The sequence below is a fragment of the Cyprinus carpio genome, chromosome A24 (assembly GCF_018340385.1).
Source record: "Cyprinus carpio isolate SPL01 chromosome A24, ASM1834038v1, whole genome shotgun sequence".
NCBI lineage: Eukaryota > Metazoa > Chordata > Actinopteri > Cypriniformes > Cyprinidae > Cyprinus > Cyprinus carpio.
In genome coordinates, this window is record NC_056595.1 from 21,026,536 (window position 1) to 21,042,445 (window position 15,910).

At 34.3% G+C, this 15,910-nt stretch overlaps 1 protein-coding gene across 1 annotated transcript; it reads left to right on the top strand.

Annotated features, from left to right (window-relative positions):
- The first annotated feature begins 997 nt into the window (after positions 1–997).
- On the top strand, positions 998–15,626 carry LOC109050022. Its single transcript, XM_042714623.1, has 17 exons — positions 998–1,154; positions 2,999–3,105; positions 3,299–3,432; positions 3,628–3,788; positions 5,464–5,622; positions 5,719–6,178; positions 6,979–7,080; positions 8,996–9,086; positions 9,906–10,123; positions 10,206–10,448; positions 10,580–10,678; positions 10,760–10,953; positions 12,101–12,275; positions 12,414–12,570; positions 13,295–13,448; positions 13,736–13,847; positions 13,929–15,626. The coding sequence occupies exons 1-17, from the start codon at positions 1,140–1,142 to the stop codon at positions 14,129–14,131; spliced, it is 2,784 nt and encodes a 927-aa protein (XP_042570557.1). The 5' UTR covers positions 998–1,139; the 3' UTR covers positions 14,132–15,626.
- The last annotated feature ends 284 nt before the right edge of the window (positions 15,627–15,910 follow it).

Sequence of the window (15,910 nt, forward strand, 5' to 3'; positions counted from 1 at the left end):
ATTTTAAAGTTGCAAATTGTTTCTGTGTAGTTGTAGCCCCAGTTAAATAACTATTACTATGTTAATTTTTTTATATATGCTTTCTATCTTTTCAAAGTACATATAATGTGTTTCCAGGTAAAGAACAATATTACTGTCTTACTGAAGTAGTTCTAAAAATTCGCAGTGAACCTAAGAATATGTCGATTATTGTAGACTGACGTCGTTCTAATTACTTTGTTTAATAATAAAGAATGTAGTGTAGCACACAGACTTTATAATAATTGTGAAACTGCTGTTTATTGTGCTGCACTGGCAGTTACAGGGTTAATGCGGGAGAGATGAGTGATTTCGGCTGGTGCTCCTGTGAGCGTCTTTTGTCTGTCGTTCTTCAAACATTACAGTAGACATATTTTGGTTTACAAACTGTATTGTTTCATCAGTTAGTCACGTTAGCACTCGGCTAGCGTATCCACCTAGTGTTCACAGTTTAGCAGCTAAACTTTAGCTGTGGGCACGATTCGCTTGCATAAGTGTTTTTGTATTTTATGTCATTATAATTGACGAATTGACTATATTATTGTTTTATGTAAAGGTGCTTTGTCAATGGTAGCGCTGGCTAACTGGCTCAAGGACTCATCTCTGTGCCAATCACAACAGGTTTGGCCAGCTGACCAATCAGAGCAGAGTAGGCTTGAGGAAGGGAGGGGCTTGCTCCGAACTTGCTTGGAACGAATCGTTTCCTAATCATTGGCAAATGACTCTAATATTAAATGTATATTCTGAGAAAATTACAATGTTTTCTGATCTTAGATGCATTTAAACCTGTTGTAGGGCACTCCAACACAATATTAGGACACTTTAAAATACCATATGACCTGCTCTTTAAGTGACCGTCTAAAATTAACACTTTAGTAAACGTCACTAGATAGAGACGCGCCTGCTCCTTTAAATTCATCCGAAAGAGCTGTGATTGACAGGTCCTTAAGGGGCGTTTCCAACTGTCAGTCATCCAATCAGCGTTGAGTGTGCAGTCTGGACGGAGCAGAACCCGTGACGTAAGCGATTACTATTCTACTGTGCGGACAATCAGTAAACATCTCTTGCAAAGTGACAACAAAACCATATATCGAGCACTTTTGAGGATATTAAATACAATTATGGACTCCACATCGGTAAGTGAAACATAAGCTTAATCAGAACAGCCGTAATGTTTTTTTGTAAAGCTTATTGCAATGCTATATTAGCTTGCATGACGTGGATAAAACGTGATAAACTGTGACAAGTGAATTAAGTTTCTGTAGTCCAGCATGATGCACAACCTTTTATTGTTGCCTCGTGATGCTTTTAGTTATACAGGCATTGCTGTTGTAAATCTTTTAAGATTACGAGGAAATGAACAGTAGGCCTAAGTCAGAAGGAAAGCCTCTTGGGAAATATAAGTGATTTTACATGCATGCTTGTTCATTGCCTTGTCAAATAAACATAGAATAATGACCGATGCAATCAGATAACATAAACATTTCACCTTTTTAGGTGCTTTAAGTGTTCTTCAGCTAGTTAGAACTGAATTGATTTGGCCTACTCTCGCTGGGCAACATGGTTAGATTGAAATAAAAACAATATGGAAATAAATCATAATTGCATGTGAACAAATGCATGCTCCTAACGCCGATCATGATATTGTACGTATATCAAATATGGCACTTTTGATGTCCAACAAAAATGCATGAACAGAAAAAGAAACCAAACTGTCTCAAGGTGTCAGGGCAAAGTCCCCTGTGATCATGTGATATCCGTGATGACAGCATTACAGTGCAATGTGCATGATTCTTGCTGTGAGTATGAGAAGTGTTCATGTTTGTTCTGAGCATGTCATCGCCTTCATGTTAAACAGACTTTTTTTACAGCCTTTTATTTGAGCTGATTGCATCTACATCTCTTATTTTTCAGATGTTATAAATAAAATATACTCATCTGATACATTTTAAGTTTATTTGGATAAAAACATCTGCCAAATGCATGAATGTCAATGACTACATTAAAGCAGGCTTAAAACAGGATTCTTTATTATATTATTTATTTTTATATGGAAGTACAATATTATTATAAATGGTGAAATATAAAATTATTTATTTATATATATGTATACCAGTAACTTGTGTGTGTGTGTATTTATATTTGTATATTTTTTTTTTCTGTATTTTATATATATATATATATATATATATATATATATATATATATATATTAGTGCTGTCAAATGATTAATCACGATTAATCGCATCCAAAATAAAAGTTTTTGTTTACGTAATATAAGCATGTATGTTATGTATATTTATTATGTATATAAACACACACAAATGCAGCATGTATTTAGAAAATATTTACATGTATATATTTATATTCATGTAATATATAAATATATTTAATATATAAACGTAACATATTTGTCTTAAATGTAAACATGCATGTGTGTGTATTTATATATACATAATAAATATACACAGTACATACATATATTTTTTATATATACATAATAAATATACACAGTACATACATATATATCATTATTTTGGATGCGATTAATTGCGTTTAATCGTTTAACAGCACTAATTTGTATATCACTATATATATATATATATATATATATATACAAATATATATTATATATATATATATATACAAATATATATAATCTGAATTAATACAAAATGTGTGCGAGTGTGTATGTATATATATGTATATATATATATATATGTATATATATATATATATGTATATATATATATATGAATATATATATATATATATATATATATATATATATATATATATATATATATATATATATATATATATATATAATATATATATATGATATATATATATATATATATATATATATATATATATATATATATATATATATATGTTTTATAATTAAATGTTTTATAATATATATGAATATATATGAATACCTTTGCATTGGAGCTCAGATTGTTGTGGTGTTTTCTAGACCATAGGAGGGTTCGTCAGCACTCTCACTGAGATGGGCTTCAGTGAGGCTCAGATACAGGTGGCGATGCAGGCAGGATTCTTCTCTGTACCAGAAGCAGCCGAATGGTAAATGTTTTATAGGTTATTCTTGACTTTTTCCCAAGAGAAAAAGGTGTGACCGGTTATGTAATAGCTTGGGCTCGTCATAGACCTGTCTGGTTATATACAATGGCTTTAGGGAATATTGAAAGTGTTATTAGACAGCATTGTTCATGATTAAGCACCAGCCCTCTCATTTATTCTCACATTTGCGCTGTAGGCTTTTGCAGGGTGGGAGTCCACGGCATAAACTAGTCAAGCAGCCTTCAGGTCCTTTAGAGACGGCATTTTCTGCATTTAACCCTCCCAAAGATGCTCTCTGCTCCAACAACAACTCACAGTCTGACGAAACAGGTACTAACAGCACAGTTTCTTCATTTACTCATTTGTATGACTCAACATTCAACATTCTTCTGGGAAGGAAAATGTGATTTGCTGTGCAAATAAACTTGCATGTGATTTTGTGCATAGTGTGCTGCAGATCATTAGCAGTATGCTAATACTGGAATCTAAAATGTTATTAAATAATGAGAAATTCTCTGCTTTTAGGTCCTTCATTGGTCTTGGTACAACCTTCTGTGAACTCTCCCACATCAAAAGAGCATCCACCCCTGGAAACACGGATCAAGCAGGATAAGAGTAATTTCCACGAGCAGCAGAGGCAGCGAGTGGCCCAAGAGGTGCGGGCCGAAAAGAGACAGAAGAAGCAGGTGATTTCAGTGAAAGGGTTCATGTTCTTACAATAAAGCTCCATAAGCAAGGGTTGGCTTACTCAAAAATCAATCTGCTCACACCCACGTCATTCCATGATTTCTTCTGTGGAGCACAAAATCTGTTCTTCAAAATACAAACAAGATTTGTGACCAATTGCTGTTTAAAAAGGTTGTTTAAAATATTAGTTATTATTTATAGCTCTCTCTGTATATAGTATATTAATAATAATGGTTTGTATTTTAATGTGTATTATTTTAATTTGTGCATGTGTGTGTGTGTGTATATATATGTATGTGTATATATATATACACATACAGTACAGACCAAAAGTTTGGAAACATTACTGTTTTTAATGTTTTTGAAAGAAGTTTCTTCTGCTCATCAAGCCTGCATTTATTTGATCAAAAATACAGAAAAAAATGTAATATTGTGATATATTATTACAATTTTAAAAAATTTGTTTTTAAATTTATTATACTTTAAATTATAATTTATTTCTGTGATGCAAGCTGAAATTTTAGGATCATTATCACATGATCCTTTAGAAATCATTCTAATATGATGATTCATTATCAAAGTTGGAAACAGTTCTGCTGCTTAATATTTTTTCAGAACATGTGATACTTTTTTAGGATACTTTGATGAATAAAAATTAAAAAAAATAAAAATAAAAAAAAGAAGCTATGTTTTTAAAATATAAATATTTTGTAATAACAATATACACTACTGGTCAGTAATTTAGGGTCAGTAATTTTTTTTTTTCTTTCTTTTTTTTAAAATAAAATCAATACTTTTATTCAGCAAGTGTTAAATTGATAAAAAGTGATAGTAAAGAAAATATATTATTAGAATATATATTATTAGAATTTTTTTTTATTTTGAATAAATGCAGTTCTTTTTAACCTTTTATTCATCAAATATATTAGACAACAGAACTGTTTCCAACACTCATAATAAATCAGAATATTAGAATGATTTCTAAATGATCATGTGATAGACTGGATGTTACATGTGACACTGAACGCTGGAGTAATGATGCTGAAAATTCAGCTTTGCATCACAGGAATACATTTTTTTTTTAAAGTATATTCAAATAGAAAACTATTATTTTGAGTTGTAATAATATTTCACAATATTACTGTTTTTTTTCTGTATTTTTTATCAAATAAATGCAGGCTTGATGAGCAGAAGAAACTTCTTTCAAAAACATAGTTTTGTTTCCAAACTTTTGGTCTGTACTGTATATAAAAATATATTTGTGTGTGTGTGTGTGTGTGTGTGTGTAATAATATGTGATAGATAGATAGATAGATAGATAGATAGATAGATTGTTTGTTTGTTTGTTTGTTTGTAATAATATGTGATAGATAGATAGATATAAAATTCTTCTATCTATCTATCTATCTATCTATCTATCTATTTTTTAACACACACACACACACACACACACACACATATATATATATAATATATATATATATATATATATTAATAATATATTATATATAGCTAATTAATATAATTGTCATGTCAAATATTATCATTTATTCTATAATACAGTTAATATAATTAATATAAATATATTTTATCATTTTATACATTTTCTATTTTTGCTCCATCAGCTGTCACATTTTTGGTTCCCAGTTCTGTAACGGTTTGTCCTTTGATCAGGAGCGTGAGTTGGTTTTGAAGAGGATAGCAGAGGACCGGCGCAGTCAGCAGGAGAAGAACCAAAACGAAGCCACGGCTGAGACCTCTCCATCCAGTGGACAGGGACAGAGACTGGGTGGACGTGTGGAGACCAGCTTGGACAACCACTGCATCCTTATGGTGCAAGATCACATCTTTTTTTCACTGCTTTCTAACAACTGCATGAATTATTTGGCATGAAGTCAAACCTGTCTGTTTTGTTTGTGTCTGTTACAGATTCGTCTTCCCTCAGGGGAATCAATGCGTGAGCGTTTTCCTGCAGACACTCCCTTAAGTCACGTCGTCGAATACATTGCAGGCCGCCACCCTTCACTACCCGCTTTTTCCCTCCTGCAAGGGTTTCCTCGAAAGCGCTTTGGGGAAACTGAGCTAACCTGCTCCCTCCGGTCTCTGGGACTGACTCCCAACGCTGCACTTTGCATACAGACCACGCCCCCTGAAACGCCTCAGGACCCGCCTAGTCCGGCGTCCCGATTGGCTGTTGTTGGGGAGGCGGAGGTGGAGCCACAGGAAGAGCTGGTGGCGCCACCAAATGAGCAACCCCAGGTGGAGGCCAGAGCTTTAGAGGAACTGGAGATACCTCCACCTCTGCCTCATCAGCTGTGGGAGGAAGCAGTGGGGTATGCTGGGATTCCTGGGGTCGGACCTCCGCTGTCAGGACCCTCTCACTACTGGGGTGAGATTTACTTTTACTAATTTGTGAATGCACTGCACAGTTATTTAAGTATTTTTTTTTTCTGTACTTGTTTTTTAGTTCGTAATATTTGGAATATATTATTTTGAGTGCTGCAGCCGTGACTGCAAAACGTCCAAGTATCGTCAATTTATATTTACCACACTCATAAATTGAAAAATCCCATTATAAAAACCCATAGGAAAATCTTGAGGGAATCCAACGGCAGATTTGAATGTCAAGACTGCAGCACTCTGACTTTTTTATTTTTATATTTTCAGTTTTAGCTTATTTTCTATTTGTAATTTTTGTTATGTGCTTTTGTAGTTCTTATTAGTTTATATTTTTTAATTATTGATTATATAAAAAAACGAAGTTAAAATAATTATATATTACTTGATGCTTAAAATTTAAGTTTATTTATTTTATCATTTATTTTTATTTCAGCTTTAGTTCCATTTAGTTTTTTTTCTGATTAGTTTGTTTTTCATCTAATATTTATATTTTATTTTTTTAGCTTTTTGAATTAAAAATGTTTTCAGTAGTTTAAGTTTTACTTAATGATAAAAAATATGTTATTTTTGTTGCTTAACATTTATTTATTTAGTTAGAATTTATTTTTATAACAGATTTAGTTCCATTATTACAAGTATTTTATCTCATATTTTATTTTATTTTATTTTCAGCTTTACCCGAATTAACAAAAAGTTAACAAGTTTTAGTTAACGATAATAATCCCTGCTCTTCACAAACTTTACTTCAATGCAAGTAATATTGTGTTATTACACATTTGCTCCTGACAGGACAAGGCCAAAAACTAGTGCCAGGCGATGCAGAAAATGAAGAACCTTTGGAAAATGAGGAGCAACCAGAAGACGTAGTTGTACCTCCATTTAATCTCAATGGTATATAACGGTTTACTTTCACAATTGTTTTTGACAGGGTGTTGTTATATGGATGCAAGGGTGTTCTAGGTGTTTGCTAGTTTGTTCTGGGTGGTTTCTAGATGGCTGCCCAGGTAAAAAGACTCCAAAGTCTCTATACTATTCTGAACTCTAGTTATGGCTCAGGCACCTCCTCCTTCCTCTCTAAATCTATGAGATTTTTCCAACCTTTTTTATTGTTTGCCAGGCTAAAATATGGCTGATTGCTTAGTAAAGTTATAGCCACATCATTTCGAGGTGCTATTCATGTTTTAACACAGTTGCAGGAAGAATTGAGTGCTGAAGTTTAATACTTGAGGTTTGGGGTCTGCTTAAGTATGAGCATTAATAAAAGTGATGCTTGCATTAGTCAGCACCATTAATAATGAATAAGATGTGTGTGAAAATAAGTCATAAGTCAAAATACACTTAGTAATTAAATCATCACAATTAACATCATAATTAGAATTGACTTGATATCAGTCAACTCTGATCTGGATGAAACTCCAAAAACTGTCAAAGATAAAGCGAGCACTTCAGGCCACGATCAAAGGGAATTCCTGATGAGACTGTAAACTAAAGATGTTGATATCTGTTAGTCTGGAACGGACTAAAAAGCCGCTGCTTTTTGGACTGAACTGAATCAGAAAAAGCCATAATCTAATAAAGGAGGACTGGAATGGTAATGAATGAACAGTCTGCCAGCATTTTTTTAAGGGCTTTAATCACAGAGAATCCTTTAAAACCTTCATATCTGCTCTCACTGAAGGTCACTGTTCATGATTCTGCAAAAGCTTTGTTTATGAAATAAATGGTACTACACGCTTGACTAAAAAATTAGATTAGCTGTTGTTTTAATTATATACAGTAGATGCAATCTCATACCAACTTTGGTTCCCAGAATTTTAGTTTTTGATTATTTAAAAATATAACCTAAAAAGAACATTCCTGACATGCAGGGATTAACTGCAGCTGGATAGGTTTAGCAGGCAGGCCTGTGAACATGCTAATATATGGTAATTAGCTTAATATGCAGTTAGTTCCAGTGCAACTGTTTTGATATTGAGGCTGTGTAATTAAATGCTTGGTTAATTTGGTAGTAGCAAGATGCAATGCGTTTAATTTGTTTGCTTGATGTGCTTGTGGATCATACAAGTCAATTGTAAATTTCTCTTGAAAATGTCGATGTTTTAAAGATATTGCCCCTCAGTCAGAAAAAAAACCTGGAAATATCAGGGAATTTTAAAATTGTGATTTCCAGGCCTGGGATAGTTATTGAAGTGAATACAATCTTGAAGGTTTATTGATTTAAAAAAAAAAAAAAAAAAAAAATTGGTATAATTTTTGCAGTCTTAAAAAGTGATATACACATAATATATATAAAGCTAAATTTTCAGCTGGTATTACTCCAGTCTTTAGTGTCACATTATCCTTCAGAAATCATTGTAATATGGTAATTTGCTGCTCAAGGAACAATTGTATTATGTTGGAAACTACGTAATAATTTTGTGGAAACGGTGATACTTTTTAGAGGATTTTTTGAAGGAAAGTTCAAAAGAACAGCATTTAATTGAAAAAAAAATTTAACATTTAAAAGTCTTTACTGTCACTACGAATCAATTTAATGTGTGTTGTCTGAATAAAAATATAAATTTCCTTAAAATCAAGCTTACAAAATTAAACTTAACTAGAACTTCCATGACTGGAAAAGTCATGGAAGTTTATTTGAAGGTGTGGGAACCCTGTTTACTTGTTTTGATGGGGGGGGGGAAGTGATTAAAATGTGAATAACACATAATCAGCTTTTGTGGGGTTTTAACTATACGCTACTTTTTTTTAAAATAAAAATCTAAATAATCAATACAATTTATAGATAATCTCCCTCTCACTCTGACAGGACTGCCACAGTTGCCCTTCTTCCTGGAGAACAGGGGAAGAGCAGGACTGGAGCCGAGACATCACTGGCCGGAGCAGGGCAACAGACTCAGGTAGGACCATTTCTAAAGGGTCTGAAGGGTGGGAAATTAAGGGCTAATTAGTGAGAGCTATATAAAAAGTTCACAGTTCAGTATGTCAATAATTGTAAGAAAGAAAAATCTTTTTTGCAATTAAGCATAACATCATTATAGTGACATCACTGCTTTCAGCTGTTTTGGTTTCTACATTTCTACATTCAGCATTTGGAAAACTTAAGCAGTGTACATTGTCCTTAAAGGAATAGTTCACAAAAAAAATGAAAATTCAGTCATCATTTGTGATCCTGGAGCACAAAAGCAGTCTTAAGTCGCTGGGGTATATTTGTAGCAATAGACAAAAAAAACACTGTATGGGTCAAAATTATCAATTTTTCTTTTATGCCAAAAATCTTTAGGATATTAAGTAAAGATCATGTTCCATGAAGATATTTTGAAAATTTCCTACTGTAAATATATAAAAACTAAATTTTTTATTACTAATATGCATTGCTAAGAATTAATTTGGACAACTTCAAAGGCGATTATTATTATTTTATTATTTTTGCACACTCAGATTCCAGATATTCAAATAGTTGTATTTCAACCAAATATTGTTTGATCCTAATAAACCATACATCAATGGAAAGCTTATTTATTCAGCATTCAGATGATGTATAAATCTCAATTTAGAAAAATTGACACTTGAGACCAGGGTCACATTTACATCATCCCCATGTTGTTACAAATCTGCATGACTTTATTTCTTCTGTACAACACAAAAGAAGATATTTTTCAGTGGGGCCCAAAACCATTTGATGATTTTTGACTGGACTGTCCCTGTTGTGTGTTGAAGGAGGCGGAGCCTGATGACCCAGCAGACCCTGAGGAAGGCCGTGCGTTGCGTGGAGCTGCGGGTCAAGCAGCGGTAGAGCGTTTACAGCGAGCCGCCCATCACGACGAGCAGCCGTCACAACATGGGCATCCCTCGCCCCCCAAAAAAGCCTTCAAGACCCCCCGCGTGCCCCCTCTCTGCTCGATGGCCACCAGGGCCACCGTTTCCCTCATGACAGGTCAAAAAGAGACTGCCTTATGTTGTTTGCTGATTACATGAGTGCTCAGGACAAGAGTTTGACCATAATCTTGCTCCTTCAGCTCCCAGCATGCAGTACAGCAGCAGCCTGGCGTGTTTGACTCCGGAGCTGGCCGAACTCTTGTTGACTCATATGGCACGTGAACGTCTCCTCCGACCGCGTACGCTGGAGCTGTTCTTTGGCTGCCCACTGCAAAAGTTTGTCCTAAACTGCTACCCGTATACCACCAATGAGCTGCTGCGGCAACTGAGGGCGTTTTCCTGCCTCAAACATCTCAGCTTTGTCAACTCTCCACTCATCACAGGTGTGAGATTTTTCACCAGAACTGTCAAGAAATGTATTTATTTATTTATTTATCTGTTAGGACTATTATGTGTATATATAGCCCACCACTCTGCATATTTAGCGTGTCTCTCTAAATTTTTCATTTCGCAGACGCTGGTCTTTCTGTTTTGTCCAACCTCTCCAAACTTCAGCATCTCAACCTGTCGTCTTGTAACAAACTAACAGACAGCTGTTTGCAGCATATTGCAGGTGAGACAGCGTGTCAGAAACCAGTCCATAAGTGATTATTATCATGAACAAATGCATCATCTTATTTGTGTGTGATCTCAGGTCTCCGCAGCCTGACGTTCCTGGCTCTGGACCAGACCAAAGTAAGCGATGCAGGTCTGCTGATGTATCTGCAGTCAGGTTCTCTTGCGCTGTGTCAGCTCAGCCTCAATCATACGGCCATCACTGAGAACACACTGAGAGCGCTGCCTACATGTGTACCACAGCTACGAATGCTCAGTATTAAATACACCAAGGTAATGTGTATACACACAGAGATTCAAAAAAAAATAAATAAATTAATTGTATTTATATTTATTGTATTTTAATTTTTTTTTTTTTATGTTTTAATAGTTTTGTTTTATTTATAGATTTAAAATGTATAGAAATATAGGGTTTGCAGGTTCAATCCCACAGTTTGTTTTGGATTTGCATGCCATTTATGGATGGGGTTATCTAACATAGATTATATCACAATTGCAGACTACCCGAAACGTTCTCAAATAATGCTGCAGCATTCTGTGAAAGGTATGCAAAAAAAAGAGAGAAATAAATAAAAAAAAAAGATGAAAAAGAAATAATATGGGAATTTTTGTCTATACAAATGTATGGATTTATTTACCAGCAATAAGTAACATATTCCATATTAATCTGATTTGTTAATGTAACCAGTTGTGATTTCTGTTTTTGTCATGTTAAGCAATATGAATTGTGACGGGGCCTGCAATACTTCATCTAAAACTATTGAAATATTTTTTCCAATTCTTGTGAAATCATTATAAATTTTTTATCATTAAAGTCTGAAGTTGGCAAGATTTAAAATGTTGAAAAATGAATGAAGGAAGTCTCTTCTGCTCACAAAAAAAACAGTAATAATGTGAAATATGATTACAATTAAAAAGAACTGTTTTCTATTTGAATAGATTTTAAAATGTAATTTATCTCCAGATGACTCCAGTCAATCATTCTAATCATTCTGATTTGTTGCTTTTGGAAAAATTTATCATTATTATTATTATTATTATTATCATTATTATTATTATTATCAATGTTGAAATCAGTTATGCTGCTTAGTGTTTTTGTGGAAACGATGAATTTGTTTTTTGTTTTTGTTTTTTGAGAATAGAAAGTTCAAAAGAACAGCAATAGAAATCTTATATGTCTTATATGCGAAATTATAAATGTCTTTACTGTCACTTTTGATCAATTTAGTATATCCTCATGAACAGTAGACTGCATTTGTCCCTTCAAACGAGCTCCGGTTAGCTTGCGCAATCAGTCATGAAGCCGTTACAGGGTTTGTTTGTAAGGTTTATTTATTTTAGACTGTGAGAGAATGGCGTAATGGAATTCACTATCCGTTTACTCTATATTTATTTTGCTTTTGTTTCCTTTTGCTATGAGGTGAGTGACGTGTCTGCACTCGCAGAGCTCCGAAGCCTGCAGACGCTTCACCTGGACGGCTCAGGTGTACGAGAAAATACTCTCCAGTGCCTAGCAACCCATCCCAGCCTATCAGCTCTCAGCCTGGCTGGCATACCAGTCGCCGATGGAAACCACACGCTGGAGATCATTTCAGGTGCAGCCAAATAGAACTATTTGTATTTACTGTATGGCTTATATGCATGCATAAATGTCTTTTGCATGAAAATTAGTCAATCCTGTTTGGGGTTTTAGTGAAGTAAGATCATTTACTCTGTCTGATTTCTCCATGCAGGCCTAAGGCTTACCCAGCTCACCCTGCCTGGCAGACACTCTGTGACAGACCTTGGACTCTCGTTTCTCTCCAGACAGTCTTTGCTCTTAGAGCTCGACCTGACTGACTACACTCATCTCAGCGACCACGGCATTACACAGCTTTCCAGCATGACCAGGTAGAGCTGTAGGTCCAAAAGTGTCCGTGTGGTACATCAAATGAAAAAAGAAGCTGGTTTAATTTGGAGTAATGCAACTATGCAAAACTTGTCATTCTGGAGTAGGCTTACTTAACGGTTATTTATGAAATCACAGGCCACATCCCAAATTGTTGTAGTCCATAGTTTCCCACGGTCATGAAAAACCTATTAGAGAATTTCAAAAGTGTGTGGAAAAGTTATACTCAGTTCTTCCTTTAGCTAGAATTTACTCTTTACTTCATGAACTGAGTTTTCAAATTTCTTGTCTAATCATTAGTTACAGATGAAAAATCATGGAAATTCTTAGGTCAGGAATTGTGGGAACCCTGATTTATGTGTAACAATACATTCGAAAATATGTGCCACAAACAAGACTTGAAAATCAGTCCACTCTTGTAAAACTATTCACACTGTTGTTTTTTGTCAACAAATATAGTGTCATTGTTTTTTGTCCTGTTGATTGATAAAACTCACAGACCATTAAGTTGCTTTAGTAGGTTTTCCAGCATTCTGAGTAAAAACAGTGATTATATTGCAATATATCATGCTATTGCTGTGACTGCTTTAAATCAATTTAAATTTGCATTGTCCTGCAGACCTTTTGTTTGCGATTCATTTCACTGTTTCATTGGAACAGTGTTCAGAAGTCTTTTTAAATTTTACCAATAATGGTAATGATGACCCGGCCCTTTTTACTTGATAGGTTGAAGAAGCTGTCTCTTAGCAACACTCAGGTGAGTGACAGCGGGCTGCAGGGACTGATCAATCTAAAAGAGCTCCAGGAACTGTGTCTTGACCGTACAGCCGTCACCAGCAGGGGCGTTGCAGCCTTGATCACACACTTACCACATCTGCAGGTACGGTAGAAATTAATACATATTATAGATATATATATATATATATATACATATCATATATACATACACATATAATACACACACACACACACACACACACACACACATATATATATATATATAGAAAAATATGGAAATATACTGGTGAGCATAAGAGAGTTTATATATTTTAAAAAAATTATATAAACATTCTAGATCACATACGTGTGTGTGTATATACATACACACACACATACGGTATGTGATGTTCATGGATTCAGTGTACATGTTTGTTTTTTGTTGTGTAGGTGATGGGTTTGGCCAGTACACAGGTGGGTGATACGGTGATCAGACGAGGTCTAGTTCACTGTCCTCAGCTGCTGAAACTCAACCTCAGCAGAACCAGAATCACAGATCAGGGTATGTTGTGCAGTCTTATTTCCTCCATGATCATTTACTAGTAAAACAAACGTCTATAACATGCTGAATTGTATTCCTCAGGTCTGAAGTTCCTGTGTCGCATGCAGCTGAGTCAGGTGAACCTGGATGGCACAGGTGTAACTCTTGTTGGCATTGCTAACCTGATCTCCGCCTGCCCTCAACTGACCAGCGTACGGGCCAGCCATACCCGCGCCATTCCTCCAGACCAACAGTCTGACGATGAAGGCGATGACGATAACGGCAGCAATGCCACACGCTCCTAGATGTCTGTGTGTATTCTTCAAACATGGGCATAGTACCCTTCAGCTGTTTCTCAGAGGGCAGATTATTCAGAGCTTCCTTTTTCCATAAGTAGCACTACAATCTCACTTGGGGTTGACAATCAAGTTAAAATACTTATTTGAATGTGGTTACACAGCGAAATGAGTTTTGTCTGGAACTTTAAAAGTGCCATGGTTATGCACTCTTCAAATTTAGATTTTCTGTGGACATTTTGCAGCTTTTGTAAAATAAAATGAATTAGATATCATTTAAAATTACGGATGACTTGTAATCCAGTATTAAAAAAAAAAAATTCAGTAATAATGATGCTCAAATAATGATAATCAACACTTTGCATGACAGCTGTAGAAGTATTTGAATCTTTTACACTGTGTATTGCAGATTTGTGCATGAACATGATATTTTTATTTTAAAAATGAATGAAAATATAGGTGTTAATGAATGACATAGATTTTATGTGGATATATTTTGGATAAATGCATCTGAATGACGCTGAAGTGGAAACTCATTTTGGACTGGAAGTTGTCATTTAAGTGTTTCATGTAACTAAAAGCCAAAGTCAGTGTCGTTTTCCTGGGATGTTACTGAATCTAGCAGAAGTTTTACTCCTATACATGTATGTTCATGTTGGATGTAAGTTTATTAGTATATCCGTTTTTTGTTTTTAACTAGAGGATTTATTAGTCTACTGGGATTAACTGGATCCAGGTTTACACTAACATGCATCTGTCCTTAACTTACACAGTTTTTCATATGATATGATAAAGTTATGAATTGTGAAATACCAAACAAATGAATAGCATCATCACATTGGCGTTCGACTGTTTCTGTGTGCATCAGTGTTGTACCTTTAAGCGTGTAAATGCAATAACATTTAAAAATACAAAAACATAAAGGTCTCAACCGTATCTGGAAAAAAGTCTATGTTGAAAAAATTTTCAAGTTCTAAATTCTAAACATACCTTGAATGCACAGTGCTGTTCTGTCTTGATCTGACTCAAGAGAAACTGTCAAATGCATTCTTGTTGTTGTCTACAGTTGTCTAGTCAAAATTAAAATGAGACACAAAACTCAGGAGCCAGTCAGTGGTCCATCATGAACATGGTAGCATCTTATTCATGTTTATTTAAAATGCCATGAATTTTCAACATGCATGTTCTTACAACTCCAAAATAGGTACTTCACTGTTAACCCAGTGAATGCTGTTTTAGAAAATGTTAGTTCTGTACATCCTGTAGGTAATGTGCAAGTATACAAAAAACATACACAACAAGTGTAGTTTACTACCATAAATTTACGAATCCACCTCTTGTGTATGATTATATTACAGATCGTATCAGATGCATGTTATACAGTAAATTCATTCAGTCTGCTCCACATTTGTACAGTTTATTTTGCAGCTAACTAGGATGATCTAAAACTTATTTTATACTTTAGGTTTACAGCGTTAATAAAAGCTACATTTTGCAATTGTTACTTTTGTCTTTTCATTGCTTTTTTTAATCTATAATTGGTATTTATATATTGACGTGTTTTATATAATAATAATAATAATAATAATAATAAAAGGTAATATTTACATTAGTGTTGAAGTACAGTATTACACAACTAAAGAGTAATAATAAAAACATGTAGGCCTACTTAAATGTAATTATTTTATGTGCTATTTATGAGTTTGTTTCTTCATCAGAACAGATTTGGAGAAATTTAGCATTACGTCAATTGCTCACCAATGGATCCTCTGCAGTGAATGGGTGCCG

Excerpts from the sequence above, each read along its gene's own strand:
- LOC109050022 (XM_042714623.1), top strand. Across the intron at positions 13,449-13,735 it reads CACACTTACCACATCTGCAG|GTGATGGGTTTGGCCAGTAC; the intron begins GTACGGTAGAAA and ends TTTGTTGTGTAG. Across the intron at positions 13,848-13,928 it reads AACCAGAATCACAGATCAGG|GTCTGAAGTTCCTGTGTCGC; the intron begins GTATGTTGTGCA and ends TGTATTCCTCAG.